General features: G+C 42.1%; 1 protein-coding gene across 4 annotated transcripts in view; it reads right to left on the bottom strand.

Annotated features, from left to right (window-relative positions):
- The window catches only part of SNAPC3 (small nuclear RNA activating complex polypeptide 3), a 64,387-nt gene that overhangs the window by 24,206 nt on the left and 21,261 nt on the right, over positions 1-18,920 (bottom strand). For 2 of the 4 annotated variants that reach the window (XR_003857387.1, XM_029605861.1), the window contains exons 5-9: positions 11,604-11,753; positions 11,080-11,162; positions 8,083-8,247; positions 5,855-5,962; positions 2,892-2,926 (exon numbers count right to left, since the gene is read on the bottom strand). Coding sequence is in view for 3 of the 4 variants with exons in the window: in XM_029605861.1 (XP_029461721.1) it covers positions 2,917-2,926; positions 5,855-5,962; positions 8,083-8,247; positions 11,080-11,162; positions 11,604-11,753 (516 nt within the window). In the remaining variant the exon portion in view is untranslated. Of the gene's footprint in view, positions 1-2,891; positions 2,927-2,947; positions 3,909-5,854; positions 5,963-8,082; positions 8,248-11,079; positions 11,163-11,603; positions 11,754-18,920 lie in introns of those variants that run through there. The other 2 variants (XM_029605851.1, XM_029605873.1) reach the window with 2 other exon arrangements.

Genomic DNA, 18,920 nt, shown 5'->3' with positions numbered 1-18,920 from the left:
GAAGAGAGCACGCCGGTGCCGCTGACTCCAGCTGTCCTGCCGCGTTCCGCCCGGGCTGACAGCATTTTAAGCCCGGGCGGCGGAGGACCGGGGAGCAGCTGGGTCAGCGGGGAACCGCGAAGTGTGGCGACACTTGTCTGCGAGCCAGATGCAGCCCTCAAAAGAGCCATATCTGGCTCGCGAGCCATGGGTTCCCGACCCCTGCTTTACATAAAGAAATCAAAATGATATCTTTTTTTGGTTGAAATAGCTCCTGGTACCCCCAGCATCTTCAATGTCTGTGAAATCAGAGCTGGTAACTCATTTCTATGAAAGAAACGCAACATAGTTCTATATGGCTCCAACTCTGGAGAAATTTCCCCATCCTCCAGGGATTAAGGATCAGCTTCATTATCCATGCCATCCAGGTCCCTATCAGCATGACCTGCAGTAGGTGTAGGTGTACTCCAATGCTTACCCACAGCACCAGGCGAGCAGGAATCCACAGCCTGCTATCCTGATCTGATAAGATTGGCTGGGGCCAATGACTGCGCCTGAAGAAAGGACTGCAGCTCTTGAAAAAATGACACCCAAGAAAAGGCAGAGGGGTCCATGCCAAAACCAGGGGCCATCAGTCCTGTGCCTGCTGAATTACCTTCCCCCACTGATAAACCAGTTAGGGAAACCTCTGGCAACTCTTTTTCCATTTCTGCAGCATGCTGGGAAGGACCGGACTTAGCAAAATCAGATGGAGACAAGTCTCCCTGAGCCTCCAAACAGTACTGCACAAGTTCGAGGGGATGCCAGCCTGAGATGCCCAAATATGGCAAGCAGCACAAAGGATAAGGCACTTAGGCTTCTTTGCTATCAACGCCATAGTCATTTGTCAATATGCTGCAAATAAGCATCTGAGAACTGTGCACCTAGCTGTGCTCGTGATAGGCGCTTGTAAAAGTTAGGCATTCAAAAATTAGACGTCCAATGCATATTCAGATACACACAATTCGAGCACCCGCTTTGGTGCCCTTAAGTGCACTACCGTGCGTCCACCTAGGCGCCCTTACGCGCATAACTGAGCACCTAGATAGGTGCCCCTATGCACACAGCTAGGTGTGTAAGCGGGAAACGACTTACCTGAAGAGGGCAGACTTATGTGCAGAGAAAAAGCGCGTGAATGGTGCGACGGCCTACCAAATGGCAAGCAATCTAAGACTGAAAGTGGGGCCTAGCCCAGAAGGCTGCTCAACTCGTTAAGCTGCCCGAGTCCCCCAAGCTCCCCCAGAGGGGGAACGGATGTCAAATCAGTGCACTGAGCCCAGAGACCGGAGGGGGGAGGAATCCCTAAAATCAACTCCCCCTTACTTTTTTTTTTTTTTTTTTTTACTCTTTACCTGAGCCCAACCCGTCCCGGCGGAGTACAGAGTCTGACTCTGGCTGAGGGAGGGAGAGGACATACACCTTCACCACCATGCTTGGCTTTCAGCTGGGTTTTTTTAAACAGCTAAGTCCATGCCGGCAGAAACCAGCTACCCGACCAAGGCACTCATCTGCGGGAAGGATCCAAAGATATCACCTCAGGGAACTCGACTGAGGGAAGGAACATAAGGTATCACCTCAGGAGAGCGGGGCAATAAACTTCTTTCTTCTTTTTTCCTTCTACAAAAAACTTTTGATGCAATTCCCAGTAGGGAGATGCATGTCCACCATTTGCTGGAGATGGAGAACATGGAGGGGGGGGGGGGGGGGGGCTGATGTCAGTGCAGGGGTATATATGCCATGACATCAGCTTTGCTCCATCTCCATCTATGGTAGAAGTGCACAACTCACTGGTTGTGGATCCGCCTGTTTGAATGCTCAGAAAGGGAAGGTATTGCTTTTATTTGCATAACATAAAATTTAAAAGATTGGACTGTAGACTGATGATTGTGTGTGACCCAATTGATGTCTGGAAGCTTATTTACCTGCTCCAGCATTCCGGGTGTTATGATGGTCTTTTATATCATGCCTTCAGATGTCATTCTAACAAGAAATATATATTTTTCATGAATGCTTGAACTCTGTAATTTTCATTAAGTGCATTCATTCTGCTGACTCTGCTATTTTTCATGATAGACAAATTTAACACCATGAAACTGAGCAACATTTGGCATATATATAATGGGCTCCATTTCCATACAGTAACATTTAGACAAGGCTTCCTATAAAAGGTAGATTATACTTTAGTGTGTATAACATACCATATATACTTGTGTACAAGTTGAGAAATTTATGCTGGAAAACAGGCCCAAAAAAGCCGGTTCCACTTATGCACGCATACTATCTGTATTTCCGTGTATACGTGTGTACGTATGTGCAAACTGCCGAAATGGAGCAGAGGTAGGTCGCATAAGTTAAGTGGCTAACTCTGATATTTGGATTTAGCTGCTTAATTTATGTGGCTAACTTTGATCGTGCCGCTGACCTGTCCTAAATTTAGTGTGCTGCGTAATTTTTTTTTTTTTTTTTTTTTTTTTTTTTAATTCGGACAAGGCTTTTCTTGAATTATTATATTCCTGATAGATCACTCATTTTAAACCTTGATTTATAGACAGGTCAATGCATTTAGGTCTGAAAAATCGCTTATCAACTTATACATGAGATAGACACAGATACGTATATACGGTAGTTCTAAGACTTATTGACGAATATATACTGTAGTTCTACCTAAGTGATTTGCATAAAGTATTGCCTTACAAAACATACATACATTTCAGGTCATTCAATTTCACCTTCACAGGTGACCCCCTGATTTCAGGCCACAAGGAAAAGGTGAGCCAGCCCTGGCTTTTCAATTCCCCACTTCAAAATTTATATAGTCAGCAGCTTGCAAGATGGTTTGAATCAGACTATCAGCTCCCTTGACCTGTTCTCACCTGGATCAAGGAGGCTCCTCCAATTTCACCTCAGGCTGGAAAGAAGGTATAAAAAATTTACAATAAATTTCTATTTTTAATTACTAATTTACAGGTGAAAGGTGAACAGCAACTATAAGCGACAAGCAATGTTCTGCTCAGTAGAAACACATTTTGAGAAAAAGAAAGTGCTAACAAAATTAAAATGTCCCACAGCAAGACAAAATCAGCAGAAGTGCAATATAGATTATCTTAGGTGACTGCCTCAAAACATAAACGAAGACAATTTCTGCCTAATATTAAAGACATTCTTCAATGGAATGGAAAAAAAAAGAAAGAAAGAAGGAAGGAAGTATAGCTTTCAAAATAACCAGGCCAAGATTATACTCAATAGCCTAGAGGCAAAAGAAGTGCACTATAGCAGATATAGTGATAATGCATCTGGAATGTACAAAGAGCAAGTTCTCAGTTTTAGGTTTGAGTGATGCATAATCCTGGAATGTGTCTGGACAGCAGTATGCCTTTGATGACAAAAGCAGCAATATGCATCCTGTTAACCCAACAAAAAAAACAAAAAACCTCATTAAGGCAAAAAAAAAAAAAAAAAGATCCTCCTCATGCCTATTCCTCAAAATGTACTTCTTGTCTGGAATGGTCCCAAACACAGAAAAGTCTTAAAGGTTCATTCTTCAACAAAAAGGAAGGACTTGAGGTTCTTGCTTCCATGGCCAGTGAGATCAACATATGCCCATCTGGTTGCACACAAAGAAGCTGGAGCAGGAAGTTTACAGAGAACTGAAAGGAAGCAGATGATCAAAGTGACCAGAATAGGAAAAGATCGATAATGGACATTGATAATTGCAGTTCAAAAGAAATGTCTTCTCTGAGCCTCAGTTAAAAATCCCTGGGTCCACATAAGGATAAGCAAGGAAGTCTCCAAGTTTATTGCCTTCCGCGTCGTAATGAAGCATCTTGAAACAAACGTCGCAGAAGAAACAAGGATCATCTGGAGCAAGACTGTCATCGTTAGTCACCCACCTGCAGTTTTCAAAAAGCAAGAGCATGTAGTAAAAAAATGTTATATATATAGATATATGGAAAAGATCACATCAAAGGACTATATATTGGATTTTATTTTATGAGCCTTGCATGACTATCACCAGTGAGAGGTGGAGCCAAGAATCGGCGATTTAGTTATTTATAACAAGTGAAACTAACAATACCAATATAATGCCCCTTTCTTTTTGAGTACAGGTATGCGAAGTATAGATGAGACCGGAAGGCTGAGCCTAAGAAACCAAGAATATATTGCTTCAACTGGAATGACCATAACTAGCCCCACTATATTTGACTGTTCTGTATGGCCCTGAAAATAAACTGTCCGTGTATCATTTGAAATTCTAAACCTTTAGAAGAGGTTTCATTTAATCTAGTTGTACTTATAGGGACACAGGAGCGGGCTAATGCTGCAACAAAAATCTGCAAACTGAAGCAACAGAGGAAAACTAGAGACTGAAGCAGAGGTAGAAAAATACTGAAGTCCCTTTTACTTTCCTCAGTGCTTACACCAGTGTCAATAAAAGTTTACCTGTTACTTAAAACCGCTGCAGTGTAGCAAAGATATGCAGACTGGAGAAAGAGAATTGGCTGATCCTGCTGAGTTTGCAATAACACCCAAATTATTAGTAAGTGGCAGCTAGGAATGTGCATTCGTTTTGAAAGAATGAGAAAATAGTAAATGATTAAGGCCATTTTTGGCAAAAGGCTAGGTCCTGATCACAGAGGCCCAAGCCTAGGGCCAAGGCTAAGGCTTGGGTCCGACACCTGGGCCTAGGTCTGGGACCAGTGTCAGAGACCGGCTGAGGCCCTGTCCCATCGCCTAAGCCCAAGTCTAGAGGCCCAGGAGCAGGTCTTCCAGAATCTTCTTTCTTGATCCAGTGACTGATATCCCCCCCATCAGGAGGATCTGCCACAGTGACACAGAAACATGATGGCAGAAAAAGACCATATGGCTCATCCAGTCTGCCCATCCGGCCAATTAATTTAGCACCACTTCCTTAAAGATCCCCTGTATTTATCTCACGCTTTCTTGAATTCAGATACTGTTTTTGTCTCCACCACCTTCACTGGGAGGCCGTTCCACACATCCACCACCCTCCACCCTCTCTGTAAAGAAATATTTCCCAAGATTACTCCTGAGTCTACCTCCTTTCACCCTCACCTCATGACCCCTCGTTTTAGTTCCTCCTTTCCATTGAAAAAGGCTCATCTCCTATGCATGGAAACCTTTAAGATATTTGAATGTCTTTATCATATCTCCCCTATCCTCTAAGTATACATGTTTAAATCTTTAAGTCTATCCCCATATGCTTTAGAACAAAGACCACTGACCATTTTAGTAGCCACCCTCTGGACTGACTCCATCCTGTTTATATCCTTTTGAAGGTGCAGTCTCCAGAACTGAACACAGTATTTCCAAGTAAGATCTCACCAGAGACCTATACAGGGGCAATATCACCTCCCTTTTTTCGCTGGCCTTTCCTCTCCTTGTGCAGCCAAGCATCTTTCTGGCTTTTACCATCACTTTATCCACCTGTTTGGCCACTCAAGATCATCAAATACAACTACTCCCAGATCCTGCTCTTCCTTTGAGATTAGAATACTGTAAGTTTCCCTTGGGTTTTTGCATCCTAAATGATGTTACTGAGGCGCCCTGCTTCCAGAGCAGATGACATCATTTTGTTGTATGACTGAGATGCCTTTCCCCAGAATCTATCACAGTACATGGCCCATACTGCTGTGCCTCATAATGTACTGAAGTGTTAGTATACAGCTTGAACTGAAAAAGAGATACACTCATCCAAAAAGCAGTCACAATAAAGAGCTCCATAATCCACAGATCATTTTAGAAGCAAACCATACAAAATCAGCCCATATAATAAGTAAAAAAAAAACCAAACAAACAAAAATTGTGTGACACATACCTGGCAGTATACATCTTGCACACACAGCACTTTCTGGTCCACAGCCAATGCTTCTTCACGAGCAAGGGATAAAGGTTCCTATCCAGGCAGTCATCACAGTGAATAAACCTTTAAATGAGGAAAGTGATAATAAAAAATTACTAGCAATCACTTGGAAAAAGCAATGTGGCTGCCGTGTTAATCCACTTGAATGCATGGAAATAAAGAGAAGTGAAAAGAAAATTCTAAGGAGATACCTTTTTAGTGGAGTAACAATGCATTTCTTTACTTGCTTTCGGCAGCTGCAACAATAACCTGATGAAGGCAATGTAATTCCCAGGGATGGTAACTTGAAAACAAGCAAGCGGGCACCCATGAACCTACCTATGGGCGCGCGAGCGAACACACACTGGAATTTTAAATCATACATGCATTTACTCGCCTCTGATTTAAAATACGCCTACTGCACATGTGTGTGTGCCTAATTTTAAGCCGTTACTTGAGCAAACATATTTCCCGTATCTTCCTTAGGACTTTCTCGGCTTTAACACACGTAGGGAAGCGGATTTTAAAACATGTTCGTGTGAAGGGCATATCCAGTTTTACCAATTAGGCCACCCCGAGGTCATCCAGAGCTCCTTGGCTCTTCAGTCTGCACTCTCCCCAGTTGACCCAGACCCCTCACCCAGTCGATTTAGGCCTAAACCGAGATTTCAGGAAGACTTACGCCTCCTCAGGAGCAGAAGTAAACACACGTGGCTAACAGCCTACCGTGCACTTTGGCTGCCTGCTTTAAAACACAGAGTTATGCGCTTTACTGTTGGCCCTGCCCTGGAATACCCATACCCTGCCTCTCTCTATTCTTTTTTTGCTCGAGCATGTATGTAATTAGCGGCTTTTAAAATACGCATCGCTCATGCGTGGCCCAGATACTCGTATCTATGGGCTTTTTTAGAGCAAGCAAAGCTTTTCAAATTCGCCCCTTAGCTAGTCATGGAGCAGCGGTTACTATCCTCAACAGAAGGCTTGTAGGTAGCCTGCCTGCCTGGAGCGGCAGTTACTACAGCTAAAAATACCTAATGGGCAGAGTGGATGGACCACTTTGGTCTTATCTGCTGTCATTTACTATGTTAGTCAAGAACTGTTCTTAGACTAATAAAAAGGTTGTCACCTTATTTTTTTCCCGACCTTTATTTCCACACAGTGAGCACATGAAAACCTAATTGATAAAGATGACTTGCCCAATAATGGAATGCATCTCAGGAGTTTAGTAGTGGAATTTTTATTTTTCTAAGATAGGGTAAAGGTAGGGTCTAAGAGGTAAAAAATCTTCTCTGTTAGAAAATAGCAGTTTGTTTCTGAACTGTAACCAGTCCTTCTTTCTTGATCTGGTGACTGACGACGTGCCACATTGATCTCACCATGGCGCCTTCCTCCAGAGTGGACAATGCCATTTTGTTGTACACTCCTTATTATCTTCAGAGCACAATTAAGGCAGTCATACTATGTAGAAAAAAAAATTGGCTGCTACCACATAATAAGTGCCATCTGCCAAAACTCCACATGGTCCTCTTGCAATAGCTTGGCATGACAACAAAGAATCCTTAAATAGAAGATAACTAATTATACTGCTCCCCTTCTGACTGCTCTAGTTTACGAACAGTTAGGGATCTTTTTTAGGTGCAAGTATGATTCTTAAACTTCCCTTTTCTGGAGATCATGGTGGGAAGCTTCCAGAAAGTGTCAGATCCAGCAGTTAGGTGTACTTGGGGGTCCCTGGCACTACTGGGTGAAATGATTTTCAAATATGGAGCTTTAACTGGCATATTTACTTCCCAAGTAGAATTAGCCATTCAAAAAATGCATACAAACATGAGGATACTGTCAGGAGGTGGAAAGAGAGGAATAAAGGGAAAGTGACCTCAATTGTAACAGCAATAATGGTGAGAGCCAGATCATACAATGCATTCTTCTTGAGTTTTCAACTCTACAGTTAAATTAAGTAACAGGCAAAAGGTCTCTGAACCTTTTATAGCCAATCTTTACTCAACTGTGTTGTCCTTTGTACTAGAAAGATCAAAACATTTAAAATAAAACTTGCCAGCAGTGTTCAGATACATGGTTCTTTCTAAAAATTCCTAGTTTCCATTTGCTGAATGCTATAGGCATTTCCAGTTCGTTCTCTCCCTTTAAAAATAAGCAAAAAAACAAAAAACACTCTAGATCTGTCTAAACTGGTGTCAATGTACCTTATATCTGTGATCATAACAATATGTTCACAGTCTCCTTGGTGACAGTACAAATAAGGGAAACCAATTTTAATGCGCAAATCATTAAATGTGTAGTCCTCCATTTTTGCTTTCTGGAATTTTCCATAGCCTCTGTCGAGAGATTCAGACCAGTCTATTGTTGTCCTGAAACACAAAGAAACAAATCAAGACCCAGCCTTCCATTTTAAAACTCTAGCTGTCAGGCATCATTTGATAGGGTTCCCAGTGACAATATTTCTATAACCTCTAGTTTCAGTTTAGACGACCTAGCCACCGCCGAAAATTCTGAGAGACTGTGGGTCAGCAAGCAGACAGCTTGGAGCGGCAACATACTACCAGATCTCTTATTTAATTATTTCATGTGATTTATATTCCACCTTTCAGCACTTCAAAGCAGATTATACTGAGATACTGTAGGTATGTCTCTATTGCCCAGAGGGCTCAAAATCTAAGGGGGTCATTCACTAGGTCGCGTTTGTCTGTTTTTTGCACTGTAAATGCGCTAATGTGAAGATAACATGAGATATTTAAAATACCTTGCGTTAAATGAGCCCCCAGCCCTGAGAATGCTCCCCTTCTCAAAAGTAGTAAAAACCCCAGGGGGTCTGCACAGACCCCTGTCCCACCCCTCCCCATCACCCTTGGAGGCAGCTGTTGTGTAAATTAAAAAAATAAAACTAACTTTTTAGCATCATTGCAAACCTCGCTCCAACTCCTCCCCCCACTCAAAAAATCTGAAGGCCAAGAGACCATGCTCCCAACCCCACCCTATCCCTCTTTCAGAAAAACTGATTCAGTGGACCTCTCATCCTCACACATAAAAAGGTCCCTGGTGGTCTAGTAGATCCCCGACCACCCCCCACCATCCAGACGTCCCCCCCTTACTTAGGCTTCAGGCCTGAGAGGCCTTTGCCTCTATCATGTAATAGGAGTAAAGGCCAGTCAGTGGCCATTTTGGAAAATGGCTGCTGTTGGACCCAGAGGCTAGAGAGCAATCCAGGCCCTCACTAGACCACCAGGGAGACTTCTCTAGGTAAGGAGGTTCCAGTGGTGGGCGTTGGGGATCCACTAAACCATCAGGGACCTTTTTTATATGTAGCAGGGTCAACTGGACCACCACGGGTCTCACTTTCTCCATCAGCCATTTTTGAATTTGCAGCTTTCAATTTTTTTTTTTTTTAAACCATTTTCATTGCTATATCTTGGTCAATCTTCTATACAAATTTGCCAATGTATCTATTGAAGCATGAGCTTGCTCAAGATGGTTGATAGACCCAAAAAAGATGGCTCAGGAGAAGAAAAAAAACCTCAGGGGATAGCATTTGAAGCTCAAAGTCAGCATGGCCTCCTCAACTCGCCACATCACGTGAGCTCCGTGAATATCTATTTCTGGATACAGGGTGTTGCTGGGGGAATTATCATCAGACCCCATGCAAGTTACCAGGCAAGTACAGCTGAAAGATTAACATAGCACACGCAGCTAAAGGGTGAGCTCCTGTTATAGAGATTTATACAAATTGGGGGGTGGGAGTGAGCAGGGGTAATCCCCATAATAAAGAATGCCATAGGGCCTAGAAGTTTGCTAATGAAATGGAGAGAACTAGTACATCTGATTGCAATCACGGGATAGAGAAAGCCCAGAGATAGATATGCAAACAAAAGAGTATTTACTGCACGGCACTGAGGGAATAGTGCTGTGTTATTAAAAAAAGAAGATAAGTAAAAATATACTAAACGTTTAGCATTGCTGAGCTGATAAACCTCAACTGTGCAGATTGTTTAATCTAAACTGCATCTAAAAAGCTTGCTGAAAGGCACATGAAGATTTTATGAGGGTTTAAGAATCCGCTTGGCTCACTTGCAAGAGGTGAGTGGATTTTGACAGCTGGTGAGACAAGGCCTAGAGGAAGCAGTCACTTCTCTGGCCCTATCAGGGCCCCCGGGAAGAGTTTTCTGCACTGACGGGGGTCCCGAGAGGCAGCAGCAGCAGAGTTGCAGGAAAAAGAACAAAAGAACTGCAAGGGGATGGGGGAAGAGGAGAGAAAGGGAGAGAAAGGGTGTCTTTTTGGGTTGGGGGAATGCATGGCAAATCCTTTTTTTTTTCCTTAGCACATAAGCCCTAGAGGAATCTTTGAATCCCTGAACATTTAAAATGATGGGTCACACACTAACATTTGGATTGTATCCCTGGTGGTACTATCTCCAGCACATTGCTCGGGTTTCGGTTAGCATCTTATCTAGCACCCTATGTTTTTGTTTCCACAGATGTAAAACCTTTGAGTACATCCTACAGATGTAGTCATGGGTCGCCTTTTCTCCATCTTCTTTCAAACATCTGCCAGAACTTGTCTTGCGTTTCCACGTAGCCCTAAAGCACCCTAACCACTTGTCACTTCTCTCTCAACTACTTTCATAGCCTCACAAGAAATACTGCAACCACTGAAAACATCGATAACGAACTTGGGGTGCAAAGCCACAAAAGCGGCTCTCCTGATCATTCTTACAAACAGGCACACAGCTCCCTACTGAGAATTAACAAAGTCACACAAAAACACAGGCACCCACCGGCCCTATTGCTACTGATGTTAGGTACATAATGGTACTGGAGTTATATTAAAAAAAAAGAAAAAAAAAATTCTATCCATGACTTAATAGTGTGTGTGGTAGAACCGTGGCAGCTCTCGTGATCTGTGTCCTTTCAACCCCCACTACCACATTTAGCTCAAAACTTTCCTTAAATTTACCTTTTGTTTCCTTTGGGGGGAAAAAAAGTCACTAAATGTATAATTTATTCAGTCCCTCCTCCTCAAAGCCATCCCTAGCACGTTCCTTCCTTTTGCCGGTGTTACACAGATCCCACAGGTGGACAGGGGAAAGAGGTCCAAATTCATTTTATCTCGAAAGGAAGTGATGAGGAGGAGTGGTGGAGGGGGGAGGGGCAGCTACAGAATCATTTGCTAGGGTTGTCTACTGTACCTGCTTAGTTCTCTGCATTCAGGGTACCTCATGTCATTGTAAAATGTGCCTTCCAGGTGAAAGAAAGCTGACTTGTAAAGATCCTGAAGAGGCAAAAAAAAAAAGGGAAAACATTATAACTCAAAGCTCTAAGCAGCTACTCTTGCGAATAAAGGGGACTGCCGCTGTCCAGTACTGTCCGTTCGTCCACAGAAGCAGCATGATCAGTCTGTGACATAATATCAGAGAAAAAGTTGCACTGCATACATTCAGCTCTCAGTGACAATGAAAAGTGGCTTGAAACCAACACAAAACTACAGCTACAGTGATTTCTCTGGTGTTTACTCTAAATATATAATGTAGTCATTAAAAAAATTGACCATTTAAGGGAAAAAAAAAAAGGCAGAACAGTACCTCAGGAGGCAGGAAATACCAAAGTTAATCTTAGTGCCTGCTCTTACAGGGAACAAATAACAAGACGGTCAGAACAGGAATGCACGCGGACAGGAGCGGTGGATGTACGAGGTCTGCAGACAGCGCCATACCTTGCTAATGTGCTCGGGAGCCAGGTCAGGGGTGCTGCTGAACTCCCCTCCTATCTGCAGGTCGCTGACGCATGAAATGGCGTCTCTGAGCTCCGTAAGCTTCTGACTACCCAATACCAGCACAGTCTGGTAGGGCTTGTGCTCCCTGTGCTGAAAGTGAGTAACAAGACAAGAATGGACAAGTTATGTGACCCATATTCCAGAAAGAACCTTTCGTTACAGCTTTAATCCAGAGGCAGCACTGAAACTGTTATAAAGGAGCAGGCCAGCATCATCTCCTCCACAGTCAGCTAAGCAGACATGTCAATAAGGAGGCAAAATGCCACTTGTGGGAAAGGGAATCCACTACTGAAAGCATCTGTGGGGTGCTCAAAAATAGAGATGCTCTTCCTTGGTGCCAAGCCCCGGTTAGAGAAAAAAGTATTTAATAAAGAGTTTCATTCGCTTTATGGTTCTTTAGGAAAGGAAGTGAAATTGTGCGTGCACAAAGGGGCAGATTTTAAAAGCCCTATGCGTGCCGAGCCTATTTCGCATAGGCCCGGTGACATGCGCAAGTCCCGGGACGCGCGAATGTCCCGGGGGCTTGAAAAAAGGGGCGGGACTTGGCCAGAGGCCTCCATAGGGCCTCTAGGCCGGGGGATTGAGTGCTGGCACTCGGCCGGCAGGCGCAACTTGAAAAAGAAAGGTCGGGGGGGGGGGTTAGGGTAGGGCTGGGAGTGGATTAGGTAGGGGAAGGTGGGGAGGGGGGGGCGTAGAAGGAAAGTTCCCTCCGAGGCCGCTCCGATTTCGGAGCGGCCTCGTAGGGAACAGGAAAAGCCATTGGGGCTCCCCTAGGGCTCGGTGCGCACAAGTGTGCACCTCCTTGCGCGCGCCGACCCCGGGTTTTATAACATGTGAGCGGCTGCGCACGCATGTTATAAAATTGGGCGTAGATTTGTTACGCGCACAAATCTACACCCAAGCGTAGGTACTAAAATCTGGCCCAAAACGCACACAGCAAGGTACCCTCCCCTACACACGCCCAGGACAGCATGATGCACAGGACAACCCTGTGAAACTTGGCAAATAGCCCTGCAAGCTCCAAGCAATGCTGACTGCAGCACGGTCCTCACCAAACATTCTGCAAGACGGCAACATAAGGGCTAGAAGCACAAAGTATTTTTACAATGCTCTTTTTCTAACTGGTTGGCATACACCTGCTTTTGAAACTGGAGAAAATAACCTTCTCCATCCCCTGCCCAACCACAAAAATTATCCTTCCTTTAAAGAGAACACATGCAGTACAACTTCTATACCTGCAGCAAATAGTTTTTTGTGAACACACAGCTCTCTTAGGAAACTTCGACTTCGCTAGGGTTAATTTATTATCTAAAACATTTTTATGCCGCACTAAAATCCTCGATGGCTCACAAAAATACATTCATAAAACTAAGAGACAGACTAATCAACATATACCGTGCCTTAAAATCATCTATGTGGCAACTAACACATCCCTGTGCTTACATAAAAGCCTTCTCAAATAGGTTTTCAACTTCTTCTTAAAAAGACTTAGCACATACTTCCAACCAAAAGGGATCAGACAAGCTGTTCCATGTAACTGCACCAGTCACTGCAAACAACCTCTCTCGTGATTCCACGAGATTGAATAGATGAAACATCCAGTACTTCCCCAGATTTTAGGTTCCTTTCTGGCTGGAATATTTTATTAATTTAATTTGGTTTATTTATTTATGCTTTTTATATACCGTCATTCCAAAAAGAAGATTACAAGGGTTTACTCAAACCTATATCTTTAGTCTCAAAAACTGTCAAAAATTAATTAATTCTGTAAGTTACATCTGCTAAAACGGTTGCGACCATTACTATTTTTTCATGACTTTCAATCTGTACTTCAATCCTTAATCTTCTCGGGCTTAGATTACTGTAATGGTCTATACTTAGGATTATCAGATTCAGCAATTAAACTGCTACAACTAATCCAGAATGCAGCAGCTCGCGTTCTAACTGGTATTACAATGAAACAACATTACTCCTGTTTTGTATAATTTACATTGGTTACCGATCAAATATAGAATACTGTCACTAATACACGCTCTTCTAAACAATCAGGACTCCATTTGGCTCTGTACATCTTTACGTCTTTATAAACCAATAAGAGAACTTAGATCCACCAATATGAATTTGTTAGAGTTTCCATCAATACGGTTAGCCAGACTGAACATAACAAGACAGAGAGCTTTTTCTGTGGCTGGTCCCATTTTATGGAACTCTTTACCTAATGCTTTAAGACAAATTTCAAACAGCAAAGAATTTAAAACCTATCTTTTTACAGAAGCATTTGGAATCACAGATCACTAGACTTTATACCAAAATTAGAACGGAGATGGCAACCATGTTTAAAACTTTGCTTTAGGATTTTTTCGTTTCTTCGTTTTTCCTTCTATTCTTGATTTATTTAAATTAATTACTAATAGGGATTTTTTATTTTGTGATGCATAAAATGTAAGATTAATTTGCTTATTTACAGTTTGATTGTATTTCTCTCCAACTTTTATTATTATTTTTACTTTTGTTTTTAGGTCTTTATTTTCAAGCAAAGATTTGATATTCAAATTATGATATTTTATTTTTCTATTTTCATTTTTATTGTAAACCGTTTTGGGCAATACATATTGTTAAGATGGTATAGAAATATTCAAAATAAATAAATAAAATTGCATTCCATTACATTTTATAATGTTGTATTAACAAGTTCTTATTTAAAGTAATGGTATCTATTTTAACACTACTGATTAATTAAAACATTCAAAATGAACAATCTAAGGGCTAGATTTATCAATCTACTGTAAATATCGCATGCAATAAGAGGGGTGTGTTTTATGGTAATAGCCTAATTATTGCAATGTGTGCAATGTTAGTGCTTCGCATAGGTATTGCCACAAAGTGCGTTAACTTTTCGCACTTTGCAGTAATACCTACATAATTGCATTTTCCTATCATCAAAGTGCTTACTTCACCACGGGGAGGGGGGGGGGGGGGAAGAGATAGGCTTGATGAACTCTCTACCTGGTTAATATCAAGCTAGGTTGAGAGAATATTGTAAATCTCATCTGTGAATGAGTTTCCTCATTCCAAAGAACATCAAATCTTCACAAGAGTGCACTGTTCTGTTCATACGTCTCACTCTGCATGTCAAAGTGGCCCCTAACCCCTACACTACTACCTAAACCTCACCTCGAGTTACTAGGTGTGCCTCCTATAGTAGCATAAATAGCTGCTTACTAGGGTGCCACCCCAGAGACTTTCTCTCTCCCCTCTCCCTTCCCCCATTCTCCTCCCATATCTCAGGCCCTTCCTCAGCCTAAAAATGCCCAAAACGGAATTTGTGAAAAAAAATCGCAAATCACGTTATGGGCATAACGCATGATATCGCACAGCTTAACGCTGTTTCAGCGTTAAAACTGTATGATGCGGAGGAGAAGGAGGAGAGAGGCTTCTAAATTAAAAAGAAATACCTGCGGAGGTGAGGGCAGCCCGGCCCTGAGCTCCCTGTGGTGAGGCTACCCGGCCCCGACGACGCTGGAAACCCCGCCCCTGTGTGACGTCATCGAGGCGGGACGACTGGGCACATAAAATCAGCCCTGCAGCAGTCAATTTCGGAGGAGAAGGAGGAGAGAGGCTTCTAAATTAAAAAGAAATACCTGCGGAGGTGAGGGCAGCCCGGCCCTGAGCTCCCTGTGGTGAGGCTACCCGGCCCCGACGACGCTGGAAACCCCGCCCCCGTGTGACGTCATCGAGGCGGGACGACTGGGCACATAAAATCAGACCTGCAGCGACGCTTGTCGTCGCCGGCGCTTGTCCTAAGCCGCGCTTTTTAAGGGGCGCTCGGCTTAGTGCGGCTTCGTGTCGGTTTTGCGAGGAACTGTCAAGTGAATGGTTTGTCTTCCTAACTGTAAGTAATCCTCTCATTATTACTTCTCCTCTCTAAGGGGCCAAGAAGAGAGTGTTTTGAATGTGGGTTCCTATTAAGTCCTGAGTAAAATAATTATCAAAATGCCTCATTCTGCAAGGAAAAGGAGAGCCAGGGAGCGAGTTGAGCCTACAACTATCCCTGGTAATCAAATAAAAGGACCAATGGACTCACATGTGCAACGTACATCAAGATCGGATGGGGCGCAGATGGAAGGGCCTCTTGAATTTGTTTCTGAGGCCTCACCATCGGACCTTTCAACATCTTTATCCCCGATCCAAAGGGAACCACCAGTAAACCCGGCTATATTCAGAGCCCAGGGGCCTTGGAGGGTGGCCAAAACTGCGGAAGGCGCAGAAATAGGGTCCCCAGTAGTAGGCCCAAGCTCCCTGGAATTGTCTGGAATGGAAAGTCCTGGGGATGTCCGGATAGGACAGAACACCTCACCGAACTTGGTACAAGGAGATAACCATCAAGATTTAATAAAGATGGACAACTCTGTTTATTTGTCTAAAATAAGTGTTCCACAGATAATCAAGCCCGAAGTGGTTACATTGGATGCAATAATGGAAGCTATAGTGAGCTTGCAGAATTCTATGATAGCTCAAGTAAATCCAGTGATAGACAAAGTAAACAATCTACAGGGAAAATTAATTAATATGGAATTAAGAAAAGATAAAGAAATTAAAGAACTAGAGAAAATAAAGGGAGATATTGATAGTACAAAAAAGGTACAAGATACAATGATAAAGGAAAATCAAATATTGCAAATAAAATTGGAGAATCTAGAAAATGTTAATAGAAAGAAAAACCTCCGATTTGTTAATTTCCCAATGCTCCCACACGTGACACCTAAGGAAATGTTTAAGAAATATTTAATTGAAGTCCTTAAAGTACCAGAGAACACTATTCCACCATTAGTGAAGAGTTATTACATTCCAATGTATAGAAAAGGAACACAGCAGGAAGAACAGGAGGGAACACAAGTTATGGATAAATTGGAAACTAGTCTGGATCTTTCCAAAATTTTGGAGACATCCGATAGTGAACTAGTACAGAGTGCCACTTTATTGATCACTTTTGTATTTGAAACCGATCGTGACTGGGTGTTTCGATTATTTTTCAAACATAGGACAGAACCATTTTTGACTTTAGCCATAAGAATCTACCCAGATTTCTCTAAAATAACACAGAAGAGGAGGAAACAATTCTTGTCATTTAGGGAAAAGGTTCTCCAAATAGGGGCAACCTTTCGCCTTAAATATCCTTGTAAATGCTGTATAGGATACAAGGGTAAATCCTTTGTTTTTTACACTCCTCCTCAATTATCAATTTTTCTAAGTGACAAAACACAAGTGGGAAATCTTGAATTGGAATCTCCTTAGCACCTATCTATATGTTCAGTGAGCCCTAAAATAAATATAGAGTACGTAGCAAGCACATTTACCTGAGATTAGTAAATATTTAATATTTATTATGAGAAATTAGATTAAATTGGTTCCTTATATTTGAGGACTAAAATTTGCATTATGGATATATTTGCCTTAGTACTGTTAATTTAAGTAACAATTATGAATTGTACCCTAATGCTTTTCTTAATCAAGAATGATCTTGTATTATTAAATGTTTAAAACTGAATAAATATTAAATTTAAAAAAAAAAAAAAAAAAAAACTGTATGATATCGTGCATCATGGCTTCGCGAAGTGCAAAGCAAGCCCACTTTTTCTGAAATCCCATCCCCGATTCCTCCCCAATCCCTTCCCTTTAAAAAATGTGCATTGCACCATGTGTTATGATGCTTATCGCATGCGTTAAGGCGTTCTTCACATGCAAAAATGCCATAACGCGATTTGATAAATGATCCTGTAATATTGATATTTACTGTTTCAGTTTGGAAAACTTTTTAGTCAAATATTATGTGATGTGCTGAGAAGAAGTAATATTTCTGGAATAATTATGTTCATGAAGTGGCTTATTTAAAACATCTTTACATTAGTTTATAGGCTTTTCTGAAGAGCCATGTTTTAAGTTCTTGCTTGAATTTCTTTTTTTCTGTTAACAGTCTTATTGATTCAATTCAGGTAGATCTTTCCACAGTTTAAGTCCTGCTATTGTGAACATTCGTTCTCTTATTTGGGTTAGATGAGTGTTCAAAATTCTTCTTACAGTTCCTTCAAATCTGTTTTGAGATCTGAGATAAAGGCTACTCTTATTTAAAATTAACAAAACCATCTCCCGGTCTTAGAAGCCGAGACGTAGAAAAGGCATCATAAGCAGGTGTTCATCACTGAGTCAGTAGAATCTGGCCAGGCTCCAATAACTGGGATTCAATTATACAGAATATATCAAGTTTTTTTTCTTTTTAAGCAAACCAAAACAATTCACCTTAAGTGGCAAAGACAGCAATATTGTGTTGATAAAAGCAGGACAAACCATGGCCTTGGGGGCTTTTGAGAAAGCAGAAACCGGGTAAACAATAAAAGTGGTCAGGATGTGTTTGCCCCTGCAGTGTGTCTAAGAGACATCACCAGTAAGAAAACAAGGCCTGGACAGAGTACAAGGATGTTGGACATTAATGAGGGATCAGCACCTAGGGATGTCAGAGGAGGGAGAAGGACTGAATTAGGTCACAGGGACACTAGTGAGAGGAGATGCCCACTTACGGGAGGTGAGATTCAACTACAAGAGAACTAGATTTCAGATAGTCTCCTAGGCAAAAAAATAAAAATCTCTGCCCAGTTTCTGTAATCCCTGCACAGTTTCTGTAATTGTAGTTCTAGGAAAATGCAGACTGTGATATATTTTATTATACCAACAAAAGGATTACTCATAGATTGCAATATATGCAAGCTGTCAAGACTACAATGAGACCAGTCTTCAGATGTGAGCAGTGGTCTTGGGGGAGGGTTTGTCAACGAAAGATGGCCACAACCTACAAAGAATCCAGCTTTCTCCAGCATAAACACAGGCTACTAATTCTCAAGTTCTGTATGGTACAAAACTAATCCCATGTAAGCTGAATTACATTTCTATTACCAATAAATCATCACTTCTAATTCTCTGGTAATGGTCTTAAGTGTAAAAAGACCACATATCAGTCCAGACCAGTGGGTTGTGCCTCCCTACCAGCAGATGGAGTTAGAGAGCAAATCTTTGGGCACTGCTACATATACGAGAGTGCCACCTGCAGTCCCTCAGTATTGGCCTGTACCCAAGCCCACGACAACTAAGTAACTAAACTAAATGGGCAAAGGGGTTGGAACCCAAACACAACAGCCAACCAACTCACCCATAACTGAACAATAAAACAAGAATACCACCTCAGACCCTGCTCCTTCAACAGCA

The sequence above is a fragment of the Rhinatrema bivittatum genome, chromosome 1, assembly GCF_901001135.1.
Source record: "Rhinatrema bivittatum chromosome 1, aRhiBiv1.1, whole genome shotgun sequence".
NCBI lineage: Eukaryota > Metazoa > Chordata > Amphibia > Gymnophiona > Rhinatrematidae > Rhinatrema > Rhinatrema bivittatum.
Note: the sequence above shows the minus strand (reverse complement) of the source record. Positions and strands in the feature narration are given on the sequence as shown.